Source organism: Agelaius phoeniceus, chromosome 22 (assembly GCF_051311805.1).
Source record: "Agelaius phoeniceus isolate bAgePho1 chromosome 22, bAgePho1.hap1, whole genome shotgun sequence".
In the NCBI taxonomy this organism is placed as follows: Eukaryota; Metazoa; Chordata; class Aves; order Passeriformes; family Icteridae; genus Agelaius; species Agelaius phoeniceus.
Window position 1 is genome coordinate 5599236 of NC_135286.1, and position 20629 is coordinate 5619864.

General features: G+C 51.0%; 1 protein-coding gene across 4 annotated transcripts in view; it reads right to left on the reverse strand.

The window, feature by feature from the left end:
• Positions 1-20629, reverse strand: part of HIVEP3 (HIVEP zinc finger 3) — a 354592-nt gene that overhangs the window by 71548 nt on the left and 262415 nt on the right. For all 4 annotated transcript variants that reach the window (XM_077189804.1, XM_077189805.1, XM_077189806.1 and 1 more), the window contains one exon: positions 370-6046. In XM_077189804.1, coding sequence (XP_077045919.1) covers positions 370-5484 — 5115 coding nt within the window. In that variant the 5' untranslated portion in view covers positions 5485-6046. The remainder of the gene's footprint in view (positions 1-369; positions 6047-20629) is intronic.

Consider the following 20629-nt stretch of genomic DNA (forward strand, 5'->3'; position numbering starts at 1 on the left):
AAAAAAAAAGAAAGAAGTTGTAAAGCTATTTGAAATATCAAGACAAATGCAAATGAAGTCTAATCCTTTGTGCTGGAGCAGTGGTGGTTGGTGGGGTGGTGGTGGTGATTCCTACTTTTTGGGCTACAAAGCAAGTAGGAACTGGAGAACGGAGACCTGGCCTGGCAGCAGGCTCTCCTGCCTCCTGGGCTGGGCTTTCGGTGGGGTTTGGGCTCTTCACTCTAAGAGCTTCACTGAGAACAGGCGCTTCCCACAGCGCCAGCGGGACGAGTAAACCCCGACCACGCTCAGCACAGCCACGCCCCGGCCCTCAGCCCCCTCTACCCACGCATCCAAATGGATCAGGAGAAAGAGATAGGATTGCATTACCTCGGTCATTTTGGGCTTCCTGGAGCCGGCCGGGACCAGCCTGCCCGCCTCAGGCCGCGGCGCGGTGGCCATGGTGTAGGTCTCCTTGCTCACCTTCTGCTTGGACCTCAGCAGGGCCAGGGCTGCCTTGGTGGACACCCCGGGCAGGTTGGGGTTGTAGAGGCTGATGCACCAGCTGGCGTACACCGAGGAGCGCCCATCCGCTTGCTGGGTGTGATTTGGCTTGATGTAGTTTAAATAGCACCAACTGACATTAGTGGTTGTGTGGAGACTGGGGAACTGCAGGACCTTCTTGGTGTCGGTGCCTTCCCGAGCCTTCCCCGCGCCGGCGGCGCCCTCGGGCACGGGGGCAGTGCTGGCAGGGGTTGGTGGAGGCTGCTCCACCGGTTCTTTGGAGTCTTCCTTCTTGACGGGCTGCAGAGGCTCCTGGCTGAGGAACTGTTTGCCAGCTGGCTGCTCGTACTCCTGCAGTGCCTCAAAGCTCGGGGAACCCGGCCGGGACGCTGCCTGCTGGGAAGTGCTCGGGGTTTCCTTTGGCTCCGACTGCTCCACAGACACGCTGGGTGGTGTCTCAACCTCCACCCTGTCTTGGCTTTCTGCAAGGAAGTGAGATTTATCCTGCTTTTTCCCTTCCTCTACTGCACTGGGTGGCTTCACCACTTCCAGCTTCTCCTCTGCTTCTGACACTTCCTCCTCCTTCACTCTCTTCTGCTGCTGTGTCTCCATGGTCAGCTCCAAACTGCCAGCTGGGGACAGCATCCTTTTGCTGCCCCCAACTGTGGAAGGGCCCCCTTCCAGGCCGAGGACGCTGTCTGAGGGGCAGGTGAGGGGCATGTAGCCCTTTCTTTCCGGCAAGGGCAGGGGAACTCTCAGGTACGGGCTCTGGAAAAGGCTTCTCTGCTCCTCTGTGATCATCTGGGCCAGGTCAAACCCCAGCCCGTGGACATCAGCACTGCACACCAGGGCGCCCTTGGGCTGTCGGTCATCGAATTTGGGGAGGACGATGGTGGAGGAGCTGCACTGGGACTGCGTGACCAGGATCTGGGAGAGCGTGGTGTACATGGCGCTGCCGTAGGAGGGCATGTTGGTCTGGATGCGCACGGGGACAACCAGGGACACCATGGGCTCTGTCCGGGTGGGGACGACGAGCTGGGTCACGGTGACAGAGAGCGCGGGACTCGCTGCGCAGGTCAGAGGGTGCAACCTGCTGTCCGAGTCATAATCCGTGCACGGGGACAGGCTGGAGCTTCCTGCTGCCGAGAACAAACTGGATTTGATCTGTGGCAAATGTCCACCAGCATCACCTGGCAAGTGGAGGGCAAACTGAGACTGGAGAGGCAGGAAGAAGGCTGAGGGGATCGGGGAGGAGCCAGGGTAGTGCACAGGCAGGAACGAAGGGTGCCTGAAGGACACCTCGGCGGGGTGAGACATCAAGGGAGGAGCGATGTGGAGCGGGCCCGGGTGGATGAGCGTTTGCGGGAGGGGCAGCGGTGGGGTCTGGAATATGGAGGGAGGGATCTGAGGCATGGAGAACTGGGCAGAGAGGATGTCAGACATGGTGTGTGCAGCGAAGAGCTCTGCAGACTGCCCCGGCTGTGGCAGGAGGTGCTGGTAGGGGAATATGGAAACCTGAGGGGCCATGAAGTGCTTCTCGTGCAGCGTCAGCTGTGGCACGGGGTGGTGGAACACCTGCAGAGCCTCTGTGTATGGCGGGCTGTAGGATGGCTCGGGGCTGTCCTTTGGCTGGCTCTTGTCACTTGGGTAGGTGCCGTGAGAAGGCAAAGGGGAGGATGTGGCCGGCTGATGGGGCAAACTCGTGGCAGGAGATTTACTTGAAGAAGGCGCTGGATCCTCCGTGTCCGGCCAGCCCAGCGGGGCCGGGTCTGGCTCGTGCTCGGGGTGCCTGGTGAGGGATGCCTGCCGCACCAGGAAGCATTTCCTCCTCTCCTGGGGGGCCGAGGAGGTGGAGGGGCCGGGGGTGGAGGCAGGAGTGGACGACAAACTCCCGTAGTCGAAGGATTTGCTGCGAGTCTCTGACATCTGGGAAGGGTGGGACACGTTGGGCGTCTGCTCGGAAGCAGATCTCCGCATTTCCCTGGAATGGTGATGGTGGCTGGGCACCATCAGCATATGGGAGCCAACACCAGGAGGTTTTGGGTGGGATTCGGAGGGCTGGCTACTCGACTCTGGCTTGGTGTGGTCATCCCGGTCAAAGGAGATTGAGTGGCTGGAGCCGTGGGATAGGCTGCTCTCCTGACTGGGGCTCCGGGTGAGAGAGACGGACTCAAAGCTGGACTCCCCGGAGGACTGGGCCATTTCTGCCAGACGGAGCCGCTTCTTCTTGGGTGGGAGCTTCTCTGCAGGGAGCTGGGAGAGAGTCTGGCTCCTCTGCGGCCACTGGAACTCCTCGGTTTTCTCTGGCTCCTTCGGAGGAGGTTCTGGCTCTGTTTCTGGTCTGTCCGGCTCTTCCGTGACCAGAATCTCGGGGACCTGGATGTTGGGCTGGCGGACCAGCCTGGGCTGCAGGGAGTGAGGGGGGCGGCTGTGCTGGGGCGTGGGCTGAGATGGGAACTGGGACAGGGGCTTGTCCTCTTCCAAGCTGCTGGGCTGCTCGATGGAGTCTGACTTCTCAAAGGAGCTCGTGTGCTGGATCACAGAGATCTCCTTGGAGGTTGTTCTCCTCTCCTTGCCCTCCGCGCTCGAAGCTGGTTTGGTGTTCCTGGAATGGAAGCTGGCACTGGCCTCGGAAGGTGCGGATTTTCCCGAGTCTGCTGGTGACTTCATGGATTCACGGGTCAGGTTTAGAGCCACCTCAGACGAGGCCAGGTTTGCAAACTGAGTGCCTGGGCCGGTGCTGGAGGAGGGGGTGTCAGACACTTCAAAAGATGGAGGCTCCTCATCATCCCCGAGGCTCTTCTCCTTCCGCCTCTTGCGCAGCGGGGTGAGCTCCAAGGTGCTGCCCAGCTTGTAATGCATCATCTGGGGCCACACGTCGGGATCCGCCGCGCTCTTCTCCGGCTCTGAGGAGGTGTGGGATGTGGCAGAGCGGGGCTTGGAGAGCTGCAGTTCTGAGCAGTAGTACTTCTTGTGGGCCTCGTAGTTGTCCCTTTTCTTGTAGCGAGCGCCGCACACGTTGCACTCGTACATGAACCCTTTCGCCTTCGGGCCCTTGCGGGACTTTTTGGTAAGATCGCTTTCCTTGGTTTCAGGCTCCTCGGGAGGTTTGGGAACAGTTTCTTTGCTGGCAGAGCCGACCTCCTCCGAGACGTATTCCACTCCCAAGGGTAGCTCGATAGCTGGTTGGCGTTTTAGCATTCGAGGGTGGGAGGAAAACGCTTGGCTGCGGCTTAAGACTTCCGGCTCCATGATGTGATCATCGAATGAGTAGCTACCTCTAAAGGTGTGTGGGGAGCTTATAGTGCATGCAGCAGAAGGCATTGAGTGGCTTCTTAGGAGAGGCACTGTCTCTGTGGCACTGTGGGATTGCTGAAGTGACAACAATGATTGTTCGGGCTTCATTTTTTCACCGTGGGACGCCAGGACTTTCGCTGCATCCAGCTGGCTGCTGGAGCCAGACTTGATATCGAACTGAAACGGTTCTCTGTACGCGCCAGACTTTGGGGATTCAATGCTGCTACGCCTTGAAAGAGAGCTTCTTCTGGGCTTCACGCTGTCGATTTCACTGGTATCCACAACAGCTTCGTTAATGGTAATTAGCTTAGTGATGTGTTCGATCACCTGTGTTCTAGGCACAGACAACGGGACCATGCTGGGCTTCTCATCGCCGGACAGGTGTGGGAACCCCTGGGTCGTGTTTGCAGCCAGCGCCGCCGTCCTCTGCCCAATCCTCCCACACTTCCCGAAGATGATCTCGGCGTAGGATTTGGCGTTGGTGTTGGGAGGGCTGATCTGCTGCTCCGCACTCTCGGATCTGGAGAAGTACCCGGACTCCGTGCTGCCTTTGCTGCCGGGGCTCAGGAACGCCTGCTCGTCGATCACCTTCTTGCGCTCGCTCAGGCGCAGCGCCAGCTTCTGCTTGATGGTGTGGGTGTCCTCAGACTTATGGCTCAGGGCGTGCTCCGACGACGGCTCCACGAACTGGGAGCTGTCCTCGAGGGACTGGGACATGCTGGAATGGGACAACGAGCAGCGGTCGTGGCTGGAGCCTTGGCTCCCCGCGCTCAGCAGGCTGCTGGAGAGCAGGGTGTGCTTCTGCCTGGGCGACAGCTCCACGGCGTGCCCCGACATTGCTGCCGTCTCCTCCTCTGAGTCCGTGCTCTCCCCTTCCGTTGGCTCCTCGAAGTCCTCCCCACCGATGCGCTCCATCTCCAGGCTCGATGGGTACATCTCTGCTCCGATCCCTGAGGCCAGCCCAGCTTTGATCCGGTGAGCATGGGACTTCCTGTGTTTGTACAGATTGCTCTTGGTCTTGAAGGAGAAGCCGCATGGAATGCAAGGGTAGGGCCTCTCGCCCGTGTGGGACCTGATGTGTTTCTGGAGCACGCTGGGCTTGGCGCAGGGCCTGCTGCAGTACTGGCAGATGTACTTGCCCGGCTTCTGGGGCTTCTTCTCCTTCTTGTGCACCTCCTCAGCTTGCTTCAGGGACACCTGGGCGGGGCGGGGGATGAAGACCTTCTGCACGGCCGGCATGTCCTCTGTGGGAATGATGGGCGAGTGGGACGGGAGGAGCTGGCCGTGGTGGGCGTGCAGCCCAGGGGACGGGAAGGAGCCAGAGGGCCCTGGCCTGACTGGATCAACTAGCTGCCATGTGGGACCTTCCAGGACATGGTCCGGCTTCCCCGGGGACATAAATGCTGGTGCCAGTGCGTGCTGCTGAAGCTGCGGGACGTGGGCGGGGTGGTCAAAGGAGGAGGGCTTGGGTTGTTTCTGGTGGCCGGGCTTCTCCTGAGGGTCCTCTCGTGGAACGGGCAAAGAGCCGGAAAAGTGCTGCTGCGAGATGATATCTTGGAGAGGGGTTCCTTGGGAAGGAGCAGAGCTGCCCTGGTACGTAGTTGGGGATGAAATACTGCCTTGGAAAGCCTCTCCTTTGGGAAGCCTCTTTCTTGGACTTTCCTCAGCCTTTTTTGTGCTCTTCTGGCTTTGTTCAGGATCCATGACCTTAAAAGGGTCTTTGAATGCTATTTCGGGAAGGTTTTGGCAGGCTTCATTTAGGAATAATAAAGGTCTCCTCTGTAGATTCCCTGTTTTGCCTGCATTTGCTACGAAGCTGGAGCCGCCAGGAGATGGTTGTTGATTTAAGATTTTACTAAAGTGTCACTAGTTGCTATTTGATTCAAAAAAAAAAACGTTTCAAGGTCAATAAAGTTCACATTGGTAACACATGACAAACTACTTCAAAGAGAGAAAACTTTCCAAAACTTTCAGTCCAAATATTTTCCTTGTGAACTTGGTTAAGGCTTTAAACCTTGCCATTTTATTTCAGTTGACAGTGGCAAGCCTTCAAAGTCAAGATGCAACCCACAATGTGTCTCTTGTTTGTTATGCAAACCTTTGAAAACTTGAGACTTTAGTGCTCATCTCAGAAAGATCCTTTTTTATTTTTTTTCTCTCTCTCTCCTGTGCAAGGAAAATAACACTGAACGGTGGATGTCCCCCTGTGTCTTCCTTCTGTTCCACTTTGGAGTTCAAAAGCCTTGGAAAAGTATTTCCCACATTTCTGTAATTACATACAAAAGAAAAACAGACAAAAAAAAACTTTTTTAGCTTTTGTTTGTAAGTAATTAACCGCTGCTCATTCTGGGGGGCGGGGTTAACAGTAAATATTTTGTACACAAATAATTCAGAACAACTCATTGAATGTCTGCCTAAACCTAAACATAAATTGCACTCAGGCAAACCTCAGGGACTCGGTTTAATGCTCACAAAACCTGGCTCTGAGGCAACAACCCAAGACAGGAACTTGAGACAGAGACAGTTTGGAAAAATGAATTAAAACGCTTTCAAACTCGAGTTCCTCCTAATCTCCTGCAAACACTTAGGGGTTTAAAGTTTTTATAATTGTATTTCCCTTCCAAACCGACTGACTCCAAAGCCCTGCCTCACACCTCTTACATCCCTGACAAATAACAAGGCATCTTCTCTGGATAAAAGCTGCTCTTGAGCTGTGCTAATCTTCAGCTTCACCCACAACAAAGGCAGGTAAAGAGGAGCTTTTATTGAACCTTTGCCTCTTTAATTTCCTGCCTTTTGTCACCAAACAAAGGTGCAAATCCAATTTCTGTGGCACACACGTGGGGTGTCATCCTGGGCTGTTTCTAAAGGGAAACTCCCTTGAAATGAGTGTGGATGGGACCTCTCGAACCCTATTAACCACCCTGAGCAAACACAGCTCCTGATGGGACACTCCGGAGGGAATTGCACTGGAATTGCACCCTGACCACACTGGAATCAGCCAGTGTCTCCAGGAGATGGAGTGGAAGTGGGTGGGATGCTCTGAAGGAAAAGAAGGGAGGTGCTTTCTAAATTAATTGATAGGTGTGATTTATAATGAAAAATAAATTATTATCCTTCTTTTTGAAGGTATTGCCTGCCCTGTGGTGTGGTGCCTTACTAGGACTGGATTAATGAGAGGAAATCACTCCAATCCCTGCGTTCCCAGGGGATGGGGCTGAAGTGCCAGTCCAGCAGAGCAGGGAGGAGCAGGGGACTGAGATTTGAGCTCAGCCATGGCCCAGCTTCCTCCTGCAGGGTGAAGAGCCAGCAGGAGAATCCACAAAGTCCTCCAAGGATTCCTCACTGCTCATTCACTCCTACAACCCTGTGGAGTCAGTGAGAAAAGGGACCTGGAGTTGAGGGGGATGTAGCTGAATTTAGCAGTGTAATGATACTGGGACACAGCACAGACTGGCTGCAAACTGCCACCTCAGACGGCCAAACGGAGGCTGCAGGTCCTGGCACACATCTCCCTCGTGGAGAGAGGCAGGGACCCAGTGGGGACAACGGATCCCCCATGAGGGGCTCGGCTCAGGGACATGGGTTCCCCTGAGATGTCATTTTTTACTGGCTGGATAAGTCCAGTCCACCTGGGACACCGCACCTCAGGGAAAGGACACAAAATCAGTTCAAGCCTTGAACTTCACCTTTTTTTCCTCAAATCCAGGCCCTGCTCCCTTCCAGCACCAGCTTCAAACCTTCCCAGGACCTGCAGAGCACCTGCTCTTGCCCTGACTTGCTGAGGAAGTCAGGCTCCTTGCTGGGAGAAGGATTTAATTACATTTTGAAAGCCCTTTTCAGAGAGCCCTCAGTGCTGACTAACCCTGGCCGTGGTCTGGGCTGGACTTTGAGCCCAGCATTTATTCAAGATCAAAGGCACTCGTGGAGCTGATTTATCACCTTGATTTCTGCACAGATTGCTGGGGTTTGCCCCACTTGTGACCACAGAGCTTTTTAACCTGGGAGATTGGATTTAAGCAGGGACAGAGAACATTAACTGGGTAGAAGTGGACTAAAGCAGGGATTTTTTCAGCAAGAGCAGAGTGAGCTGCCACAAACTCAAATATTCACATTTAAGAACTCCCAACTCAACCTGAACAACATTATAACACTGAATTTTCTCCTATAGGCCACATATCAATTCCTAAACGTTTAATAATTATGCTTGCAAAGAAAATTCTTGAGTTAATTCAATATCACCCCAAATGTTCAGACCATCCTCATTCTCCTCTGCTGAACACATGGCCCCCAGCTGATTTTTATTTTTCTTAGGAATTCTGCACTATTCAAGAACAGGCCAACAAACAAACACACCTGGCTGCCCACAGCAGCAAGCAGGGCCATTCCAGGCCAGTCCAGGCTACTCTGCACATCTTTATTCCATTACTGGGAATGAAGCTCCTGGAATGCTAGTGGCAAAGGATAATTCTCATGACTGGATGCAGTTAATCCAGGCTGAGACTTCTCCAAGAAAAATTTAACAGTGCAACAAAAATGGGAGAAAAAAAAAAAAAATGAAGCCTGGGAGAGTTTCTGCACCAAGGATCCAGAGGGAAGGAAGAAAAAAAGGGGAAATTCATGAGGGGCAGCTCCCATCCCTGCTCTGGGCCAGGGACAGCAGCCAGGGCACGGCTGGAGCTGGGCCAGGGCAGCTCAGGCTGGAGCTCAGGGCAAGGCTCTTCCCCCAGAGGGTGCTGGGCACTGCCCAGGCTGCCCAGGGAATGGGCACGGCCCCGAGGCTGCCAGAGCTCCAGGGATGCCCAGGCTGGGCTTGCTGGGGGCTCTGGGCAGGGCTTGGCTTTGGCATTGATCATCCCTGTGGGTCCCTTCCAGCTCAGCACATTCCATGATTCTGTGAGAGGGAGGGATGGGGGAGATGAAGGATGGGGGAGAAATTTGGGCAGCGCTGCAGGGATGGCCAGGCTGGGGCTGTTGGGGGCTCTGGGCAGGTTCATCATCCTTGGTCCCCTCCAGCTCAGGATATTCCATGATTCTACAACCCTTCACCATTTCTATTCTCTCTTTCCCTCAGCATCCTGAGCATGGCACTGGAACAATGACAGCAAATCCTAAAGGAAGAAGCCCCATGGATTATAGGGCACAAAGATCCCAGCTGCTGCCATGGCACATCTGGGTTTGTGTTCCCAGCCCCTCTCCAGCCTCATTGCCCCCTCTGGATGCTCTCAGGCATCTCAAAGTCCTTCCCAAACTGAGAGGCCAGAACTGGACACAGAAATATAAAAATGCAGCACTAGGAGGATTCACAAGGCAGAAGTTTCTCAAATTAATTGAAGTGAAAGCAAAATAAACTGGACAAAGAGAAAGGCAGGTCCTGCTCCCAGGTGAGGCCACTGCAAAGGGCAGGGAAGGCAGCCAGGGTGGAGAAAGCAGAGGTTACTCACAGTGCAATGGGCAGTGGGGAATTTTGGTGGTGTCCCCCTCTTGTTTGCCCAGGGCTGGGCTCAGGGTGTGCAGATCCTGCAGCTCCACCTCTGCAGGAGCAGCCAGGGCCCTGCTGGAGACAGGCCCAGGTAACCACAGCAGGGCACAAACAGAGCCACAGCTGGGGAGCCCCTGGGGTGCTCCCAGCTCCCCGGGGTGACACCAACGCTCAGAGCAAACAGCACTGCAGGCTAAGAGCTCCTCCAGCCCAGGGCTTCTGCTGGAGCCCTGCGTACAGAGAACTCCAGACTTTCTGTGCTGCCAGGCACTGACCCCCAGAGAACACTGCACTGACCTGAGGCCATGGAGAAGCTTCCAGAATGGAATGACAGAGCTGGGATTGTGGGTGTGGAGTTTGGATAGAAGTATGTGAGATCACAGGGTGGGAAACTCAGAGTTTAAAGGTTTAGAATACAGTAATAGATATGGAGCAAGATGGAGGTTTTGGAGCGGAGGCTCCTTCTCCTCCTTCTCCTTCTCCTTCTCCTTCTCCTTCTCCTTCTCCTTCTCCTTCTCCTTCTCCTTCTCCTTCTCCTTCTCCTTCTCCTTCTCCTTCTCCTTCTCCTTCTCCTTCTCCTTCTCCTTCTCCTTCTCCTTCTCCTTCTCCTCCATGGGTTTGGGTGGTTTTGTGTAATTGGATAAAAAGTCCCCATTGAAGGCCATGGGTGGTTGGTTATTGGGTTAAAAGTGAAAATAATTTAGCTGTCATTTCTTAATTGGACAGTTTATCCTTAAAAGGCCTTGCAGAGAGAAACAGGGCTCCATTTTCAGTGTGTGAGAGTGAAGTGCTGCAGAACTCAGGGTCTGTGGGACTGTGACAGAGATAAGAGCTGACAAACATCTGAGTCCCAACAAGAAACACCATCTCACACATTTAATCCCAACTCTGGATCAGTTACGTCTCCTCCTGGCCCAGCCCTTTCTCCAAAGCTCGTATTTAGTCTCGAGTTTTGCCTTTAGATCTCTTCAGTTCCAAGGAAATAAATAATTCAGTTGCTCCACACTCACCTTCCATAGACCTCCCAACACCTTTCCTGTGAGGAAAGGCTGGGAGAGCTGGGGGTGTTCAGCTGAATAAAAGGATAAAAGGTTCTGGGGAGATCTGAGATCCCTTTCCAGGGCCTGAAGGGGCTCCAGGAGAGCTGCAGAGGGACTGGGGACAAGGATGGAGGGACAGGAGGCAGGGAATGGCTTCAAATTAGAAAAGGGGATATTTGGGTGGGATTTTGGCAATTGGGAATTGTTCCCTGGCAGGGTGGGCAGGGGCTGGGCTGGAATTGCCAGAGCAGCTGGGGCTGCCCCTGGAGCCCTGGCAGTGCCCAAGGCCAGGCTGGACATTGGGGCTGGCAGCACCTGGCACAGTGGGAGGTGGCCCTGCCATGGCAGGGGTGGGCTGGGATGGGATTTAATGTCCTTCCAACCCAAATCATTCCAGGATTGTGGAATTCACCTGTTTGGACCCTCAGACTTGAGCAACATCTGCTGAGCTGCCGTGGTTCACTGAGGGGAGAAGAAAACCCAGGGCTAAACTGGAGAGATTTGGGTTGAGTTCCCACTTTGGTTACACATTTCCTGTGTGAAACTGGGCGAGTTCATCTCTGCTAGGCCTGAGTGAGTCCCCATTTCCAGATGGGGACACTTCCCTGTTCCACAGCTGGGCTGTGACTCAGCACTGAGGGCCCGAGGAGGGGCTGGGATCCTCTGGGAAGGGAGAGACCCAGGGAGATAAAGAGGGATCCTCTTCACTGGAAACAGATGGGGAGGCAGCCAGGAGACTTTCTCTGCTCATTAAAAAAATCCAGGATTAAAAGTTTGTGCTTATTCGCTTTTTATTTTTATCCCACAGAGTTTCTGCAGTTTTCCCTCCCACCTTTCCAGGCAGAGAAGGGCCCTGAGGAAAACATGAACAAACCCAACTCTGCATTTATTCAAGGCAAAGGGTTAATCTAGAGAATTTCATCACTTCAAAGAGGCTTTCCAGAAAAGCATTTGAGTCACAACAGAGAAATTATTGCAAAATCTGCATATTTGAGAGCTAAATATTCCCAGAAATAACACCATCAAAACTAGAAGTGGGGGGAAGAAGAGAAAAAAGCAGCAAGCCCAGTGCAGCCTGAGGAGCAGCAGCCACAGAAGGGCAGGGATGGAGCAAAGCATCAGCACTTCCATGAATTCCTTGGAGCAGCACTCGGCTCTGCCCAGCCAGGACAGGGCTCTGGCTCAGCCTCCAGGCAGCCCCAGCTCCCTCCCAGCTCCTGCTGCTCCTTTTCCACCACTACAAGTGGGATTTGCAGCCTGGCTCCTGCCCTGCAGGCCCTCCCTCATGCCAGAGGGCTTCTCAGGGGTGTCTCGCTTTCATAAGGACACTGGTCCTGTTTTCTTGCAAGCAAAATTCAAGAAAATCAACTTTTTTAGAGACATTCAAGATGACCCTCGAGGTCCAGTGCCTGTGAGGAATTCTGAGCATTCCCAGCTCATCTCCTCCGTGGGATTGTGCAAATCCCTGCTGCTCTCCCTTCTCACTATTTAAAAGCCACTATTTAATATTTTTAAACCACTCCTGCCTAATGGTTCCTTCAGAATTCCCCAGGACTGGCCCCTCCAGGCTGCCAGGATGGGGAGGCAGCTCGTGGTGAGCAGTGATTCCATCCAAGGCCACGTGCCCTGAGCGCAGGGAAGGCAGGAATGGCCTTTCCCTGGAAATGTGCTCCCTGCAGAGACTCCTGGTGGAACCCAGGGATTGAGAAACCTCCCAGAATGTTTCTGCATCCCTTCAAACCACAGGAGTGGGGAAAAACAATAATAGAAGGAAGGGACAACTGGAGTTGAGAGGGAGTTTGTGATTCCTGCTCAACCTCAGGATTGCAGCGGGAAGGAGCCGATGACAGCCCTGGTTCCATGGCCGGGAGCTTTGGGGGGGTCACTGGGAATGGCTCACCCTGACCCTCCCTGGATGAGCCTCTCCGTGGATACTGCCTGGATTGTATTCCATGGACACCAGAAATCCTTGGATTCACTCACTAATCCATGGATTCACACTTCAATCCATGGATGCACACCCAATCCATGGATTCACAGAGCAATCCTTGGATTCACAGACCAATCCTTGGATTCACACACCAATCCATGGATTCACACATCAATCCATAGATTCACACCCAATCCATGCATTCACACACCAATCCATGGATGCACACACACCAATCCTTGGATTCACACACACCAATCCATGGATGCACACACACCAATCCATAGATTCACACACCAATCCATGCATTCACACACCAATCCATAGATTCACACACACCAATCCATGGATTCACACACCAATCCATGGATGCACACACACCAATCCTTGGATTCACACACACCAATCCATGGATGCACACACACCAATCCATGCATTCACACACCAATCCATAGATTCACACACACCAATCCATGCATTCACACTCAATCCATGGATTCACACATCAATCCTTGGATTCACACACCAGTCCATGGATTCACACCCAATCCATGGATGCACACATCAATCCATGGATTCACACTCACCAATCCATGCATTCACACCCAATCCTTGGATTCACACACACCAATCCTTGGATTCAGACATCAATCCTTGGATTCACAGACCAATCCATGGATTCACACCCAATCCATGGATGCACACACCAATCCATGGATTCACACCCAATCCATGGATGCACACATCAATCCATGGATTCACACTCAATCCATGCATTCACACACCAATCCAAGGATTCACACACACCAATCCATGGATTCACACACCAATCCATGCATTCACACCCAATCCATGGATTCACACCCAATCCATGCATTCACACACCAATCCATGGATTCACAGTCTAATCCTTGGATTCACAGTCTAATCCTTTGATTCACACACACTAATCCATGGATTCACACCCAATTCATGGATGCACACACACATCAATCCATGGATTCACACCCAATCCATGGATGCACACACACCAATCCCTGGAGTCACACACCAATCCATGGATTCACACACATCAATCCATGGAGTCACACATCAGTCCAAGGATTCACACACCAAATCTGGCCATTCCCATGGAGTCAGGACTGGCTCCACACTCCCTGCTTCCTTCTCCATGTGCCTCTTCCACAATCCAACAGCCCATGGATGCCCACATCTCCAACACCCCATGAAGGCATGTACAGGAAGGGTTTTAATAAGATTATTTCCCAATTTGAGAAGCTGGATCTTGCTCCAAGGTGAATCTCATCCTTGTGCAGAGGCACACCCAAACTCCAGCCCCCGAGATGGAGGGAGCTCCTTCCATTCAGGAATTCAGCTGATCCTGCCTCCTTCACTTCCCGGGCCTGGAGCAGCCCCAGCAGCCCTGCAGCTGAGGCTGGAGGATGGTCCCACACCAGGCACTGCCCTGCAGCTCCTGTGGCTGCTCCAGCTGAGCTCCAGCCTTGGCACGGAGCAGAGGGAAAAGCTCCAAGGGAAGCTGAGCCAGGACGGATGAGCCCCAGCAGGGCTCAGGCTGCCAGATTGCTCAGAAGGAGAGCAGAGGACAGCTCGCAGACACCCACCCGGTGCTCTGAGCCTGGGCTGCACTCTGCAGGGTCTGAAAGCAGTGCTGGGATGAGCAGGGCTCCCAGAAAAGCCCATTTCCAGCCTGGTTTGGGAGCTGCAGCAGGTCAGGGAGAGCCCAGCCTGGAGCTGACCCTGGGATGTGCCAGAGCCGGGCTCATCCTTCAAGCCCAGCACAAATCCCAGCTCCACCAGGAGCAGAGATCCCAAACTCCCAGCACAGGAACCCAGCAGAGATTCACAGAATTCCCAGAATTCCCAGAATCACTGGGTTGGAAGAGACCTTCAAGCTCATTGAGTCCAAGCCAGCCCCAACCCCTCAACTCAACCCTGGCACCCAGTGCCACATCCAGGCTTTGTTAAACACCCCCAGGGATGGGGACTCCACCACCTCCCTGGGCAGAACATTCCAGAACTTTATCACCCTTTCTGTAAAATCCTTTTCCTGATATCCAGCCTGTATTCCAGCCCTCAGGGAGGGAAGCAGAGCTCAAGCAGCCCCCCAGCTTTGTCCCAGCCCTTCTCTGATCTCCTCTCCCCTGAATGAAGCCCAGCCAGCCCCAGGTGCTGACTGCTGCTCACACACCTGGGCTGAGCTGTCCGCGAGGGACTAATTTAGAACTTCCTCTCCCCTGGAATCCAGGAGAACAATTCCTGGAGCAGCAGGAGGGCTGCAGCCACACCGGTGGGATGGCCAGTGAATAACCCCCCAAAGCAGAGCTGAGGGCAGCCAGGGGGCAGCAGCAGGGCCCTCGTGGCTGTGGCAGTAACAAGCTAATCCCCATTCCCAAAATATTCCCCAGCACTTTATCCACACGGATTTGACCACCCAGGATCCAGACCCCACACCAGCCCATGTAACTCCTGCAGGATTTCCACAGAAACACCAAATTATTAATGTTGGAAAAGCTCTCCAGGACAGTCCAGCATTCCACCCAATCCCACCATGTTCCCAAATATCCTGGATATCAAGCAAATTGTGTTCTATTTGCCATCTGGATGGCAGTCGTCTTCTGTTCAGTGGGCAGTTTGCCTTATCTCTTCCACAGCTGGGGAGACACCTGCTGATAACAGCTATGGAATGTCCCTGCATGGCTGATAAGAACTACAGCATCCCATTGGCAGATGGGAGCCCAGAGGGAGGAGCCAAGCATTCCTACCCGGATAGAATCTGGAGATTCTGGAACACCAGCACGGCTTCTGCACTGCATTGCCCAGAGGAACAGCAGCTGCCTCTTGCCCTGGATCTGCAGAGGCAGAGACTGCACCTTTCTCCAGGATCCCTGCTCCAGCAGAACCAGCCCTGGCACTGCAGGAGGGCTGAGCCACAATTCCAATGGTTCTGCTGCCACCAGCCTGACCCACAGGGTGTCAGGCTGGGTTCTGACTCTGCCACTGTTGCTTTAGTTCACTGCATTCTTTATTTTATCCTTTTGTTTTCCTCCCTAATAAAGAACTGTTATTCCTGCTCCCATATCTTTGCCTGAGAGCCCTTTAATTTAAAATTTACAGCAATTCAGAGGGAGGGGGTTTGCATTCTCCATTTCAGGGGAGGCTCCTGCCTTCCTTAGCAGACACCTGGCTTTCCAAACCAAAACACCAAAGCCCATGGCCGCTCATTTTCTGAGCACTTCCAGGGATGAGGTTCCACCACTTCCCTGGGAAGTTTGTTCCAACAAGGGCACTGGGAAAGCTCTGCAGTAAACTTGCAAATGTGCCCTTTTCAGCTCGTAGTAACTCAGCCTTTGCTGGCTCTCCACAGCAGGGGAACACCAGGGATGAGCAGCTTTTCCCAAGTTTCCTCCAGCTGAATTAATGCCATTTCCTTGCCTTTATTTGGCATTCCAGGGCTTCCTGAGAGTTGCATTCCCCTCACGATTCACTAAAGAAAATAACTGGGAAAAAAAAATACCAAAAAAACTCAGCCAAAAACCCCCAAGAAGTGTCATGGTTGCATTGTTTGGATCAGTCCCTGCTTTCCTGACCATTGGTTGATGTGGGAGCTAGAGCAAATCCATGGAAAAAATGGGAAAAAATGGAAAAAAAAAGAGGAATAAATAGGAAAAAATGAAAAAAATGGGAAAAAATGAGGAATTTTGGTGTGTTTTGCAAATATCCTGAGAGAGGGACCCTTTTGGCAGCTTGCAGAAGCGCCCAGGCTGCTGGAGGGCTGGCACAGGGAGTGCCCCATCCCAGTGTGTGCAGGGCTGGTCCTGCCCATGCAGAGCCTTCCTGGGCATGATCCAGAGGAGTTTTCCCTAAGGATGCCCTGGCAGGACACAGCCAGGCCGGTGATGTCACCTGCAGGGCACAGCAGCTTTGTAGGACTGAACAAAACCAAATGAGGGATTGGAAGGCAATGAAAACAATAAAAAAGGAAACTTTTAACATGCAAATTCCAGCTCTGCCGCTCGACAATTTTTCCCTTACACAAACTGCTCTTTGTCTCGTTAACGACAAAGCAGAAGCAATTAAGCAAAGTGCAATAAGATTTAAACAGAATGGAATTAGAACCGACTCTGAGATTATTGTTCAGCCCCACTGAAGGGATCCTTCCAGCTGATATCACAAAAAGCTGCCAGTTTGCTTTGGATGCAGGAGGGAGGAGCAGGAATTTTCCCTTTTCCTGCTGCCCTGCAGAACCACACAAGGCTGCCCTCTCCTCATGCACAGAATTCCAGCTTTGGAATTCCAGCTTTGTGTTAACCAAGTTCCTCAGTGCTCTAAAGAACGGAAGGTACTGTAAAAATACAAATGTATTATAAATTCCCTCTATTAGGATGATGCAAAGGCTTTTTTTGCTTGGAAATTTTTTGTTTGGGAATTCCTGCACCTGTGCAAGTGTGAAAATCAAAATAAATCAGATTTTCCACTTTCTGGACGCAGCAGGAACACACAGTGTTGTGTTGTGCCAGTCTGGATCTTATTTAATTAAATATACAGAGGAGATGCTGAAAGATTTCTGTTTAAATGGAAAAAATAATTGGAATCTCAGTGGAAATTCAACAAGGAAACTTTCCCAGATGATTCAGGACCAAAGGCAATGGGGCTTTTCCCTACCCTCAGTGAAAGGCAGAAATAGAGATAAATAATCCATTTATTTCCTAAGGCAAACCCAGAGCTTCTGATCCTCTCTCCAGGCTGGAAATCTCCTTTTTCCAGAGCCTTGTGGGGAGCAAATCCTGACATTCATTTACATTTTGTCACATTATAGAAACGGTGACAAACCCAGGAATATGAATGTGACACCGTGAGCAAGGCCCTGCCTGTCCCCAGCGCCACCCTCAGCCCCACAAAGCCTCTGCTGTGCTCCACTCTGTGGCTGGGTGAATTAACACAGCTTTTCTCCAGGTAAATATTTTCCCAGGCAAGGTGGAGCTGCTGGAAAGGGATTGGGATTCACCAGGGAATGCAGAGCCAGCTGCACGAGGTGGAGTTTTTCCTTACCCAACCCCTCATTTCCAAAGGATAGTGTGGCTATTTATATCTTGTATATATTTATTTTTATATATATATATTTTAAATATATATATATAACTTTATATATTTTATATATTTATTTATATATCTATATCTTAATATATATTATATATTATATAGATATACTTATTTTTATTTATATCTTGTATATATTTATTTATCTATATATATATTACTGTATATATTTATTTGTATATATTTTTATATATCTATATTTTAATATAGATATTATATTTTATATAGATATATTCATTTTTATTTATATCTTGTATATATTTATTTATCTATATGTATATATATATTACTGTATATATTTATTTTTATATATTTATTTATATATCTATATTTTAATATAGATATTATATTTTATATAGATATATTTTCATTTATATCTTGTATATATTTATTTATCTATATGTATATATATATTACTGTATATATTTATTTTTATATATTTATTTATATATCTATATTTTTATCCTGCAGTTGTCGGTGCACACACACACACAGCTCCATGTGCAATTCTGGTTAAAAATTCCAAGCCAAATCCCAATTCTTGGCAATTCTAGACAGATCCCCATTTCAGACAGCTGGGAAGGGTGGGAAGACCTGTCCCCCCTGGAAAATCCTGATGTTCCCCACACCAGATACAGGGGGGAAAACCTCGTGTTTTGGAGCTCTGGAGTGCACACAGAGAGCACAAATAACTCAAAATCAAGATATGCATTTGTATAACAGGAAAAGGAGAGAAAGCATGACTGAGTTTGGAGGGAATGTCGGGAGCTTTGCAGGGAGAGCAGAGTCAAGTCTGGGCAGTGTTTGCTCCCTTGTCATCACAGGCTCACAGAACTGCCTTGTCTGCTCATACAAAAATACACCTTGTGCCAGGGAAACAGGCAGGGCTTAACGAGCAGCAGGATGTGTTTTGGGTCATTTCCAGGTGATTGGCCTCTTCTTAACAGATCCTTCTTGTAGATGAAGGCAAATATTTATGTAGGGACCCCGTTGGCTGCGTGTGTCTCTCCTCGGGTTTTTCCCTTCATAAACCTGTTCCTCAGGAATCCACAGCACCAGCACTGGCTGGGGCATGGCACAAAACCCAGAGCAGGATTTTCCACGTGCTCAGAAGCCCAGACAGGATCTCCTCCACTCCAGGGAGTCTCCACCCTTTCAATCCCATTGCATCCCTCAGAAATTCCTGACGCCTACACAGGGATGCAGCCTGGCCAAATATTTCTTCCAGCATCTTTTGCTTCCAGTGGATTGGGGTGGCTCTTTGGGACACCTGAGGTGGATTTGGATGGGGAAGAGCTCTGAGCTTTGGTGGGATAAATCTGAGCATCCAGCAAAGCTGCAGGACAAATAATCATTAATTGAACAATTCTATATCGAAGTAAGAATCTGGAGGGTCCTGCCTGGGGTGGAACAGCCATTCCAAGATTTAAAGGCCAGATTAAAACCCAGGAATCCTGGTGCTGCCTTGTCCTTGCTCCATTTCTTCAGACAGCGCCACTTCCTGACATTTCCCTTCCCTTTATCCCTGTAAGGGTTTGAGGGCTCCACATGGGAACAGGATGCAGCCAGGAGGACAAAGCCACACAAGGGAGATCAGCCCAGCAGCTCCCAGGGGGACTGGGTGAAGGATGGGCAGGAGGGTTCACCCCATTCCCACTCTATGGGAACGGGGATCTTCATCTGGGGCCACTGGGACACAGCAGGGGAGGAGCTCGTGTGGGAGGTTTGTGTTTGTGCATCCACCTGCTGGACTTGGGCATGGATTCATGGAACCATGCAATGGTTCGGGCTGGGGGGACCTTAAAGCTCATCCATCTTCCACTCCCCCAGGTTGCTTCCAACCTGGCCGGGGACCTTCCAGGGCTGGGGCAGCCACAGAATTCCCAGAATCATGGAATTGACAGAATTGACAGAATTGACAGAATTCCCAGAATTCCCAGAATCACTGGGTTGGAAGAGACCTTCAAGCTCATTGAGTCCAAGCCAGCCCCAACCCCTCAACTCAACCCTGGCCCCCAGTGCCACATCCAGGCTTTGTTAAACACCCCCAGGGATGGGGACTCCACCACCTCCCCAGGCAGAACATTCCAGAACTTTAATTCATGAGAAACAACTCAATTTTGGGGCCTTTTGCTGTTGATATTTACTGGTGAAAGCACCTGCAGGTGGCAAATTGAGAGGTGACCCCCAGAGTCACCACTGAGGTCCAAAGTTCTGCTCCATAACTTCCCCTGAATCCAAAGCAAAGCAGTCCCGGGTGCACTCTGTGCCTCCTGGCAAAATTCCAGCTGTTCCTGCTGGGTCACATCCAGGGCCTGGAAAAATCATCCCAACAAACCCAAACCAGCAGCAAAATGCCACCTTCGTGCAGGCCAGGAGAAGGAGATCATTCAGTGACACAAAACCCCCTTTTCTGAGCTGCCAGACTCAGGGAATCCATTCCCAATGATCAGCCAGGGCTGTGCACGTTTGTGATCGTGTCTCTAATGAGATAAAGTGTGAGCTCCTGTTTAATTAGGAACCACCTCACACTGGTGACCAAAAATACCTTGAAAACACCTCCCAGCTGAGCTCATCATGGCTCAAAGCTGGAATGGCATCAAGGAAATGATCTGCAGGTCAAATATTAAAGATTTCAAGGCAAATAAATATTTTTTTAAGCCATCCCTAGCAAAGACAGTGGATATATATCCCTGTGGACAGGCATCCAGGAAATCTGAGATCACATTCCTTCAGCTTAGCACAGGGCTCAATAAAAAATAGGCTTCAAAATGTTCATTTGGGGGTATTTTTAAAAGAATTTAAATGAGTTTGTCAAGAAAAAATGGACAAATATTTTCCTTAACACATCCAACCTGTTTTATTTATTTCAATGTGTGTTACCTTTTTCTAAGAAATTAAAAAAAACATATCTGGGATTTGCAGAGAACCCTGAGCCAGAAATTACTCATATACTCAGCTACTGATCCAAAAATCCTCCTGCTCTGCAGAGCCCTGAGGAGAAGAATGCTTCAAAAACCCTCCCTGGGATGAAATCTCTGGTAGAACAGCAGAGAGATCACCAAAATAACCATTATTTCAATGCAAACAAGAAATTCTTCAGTTAAAGGTCACAAGCAGCCACACACCTGAATTTGAGATTAGGCAGCTGCTTAAAAAAAATAAACAATCCAAATAAAAACCCTTAAACCCATCAGCTGCTGGCAAAGTGGATCCTCAACCCCCTCTGACTCTGCTGGGTCAGGGTGAGAAATGCCACAAAGAGTTTTTGGATTTTTG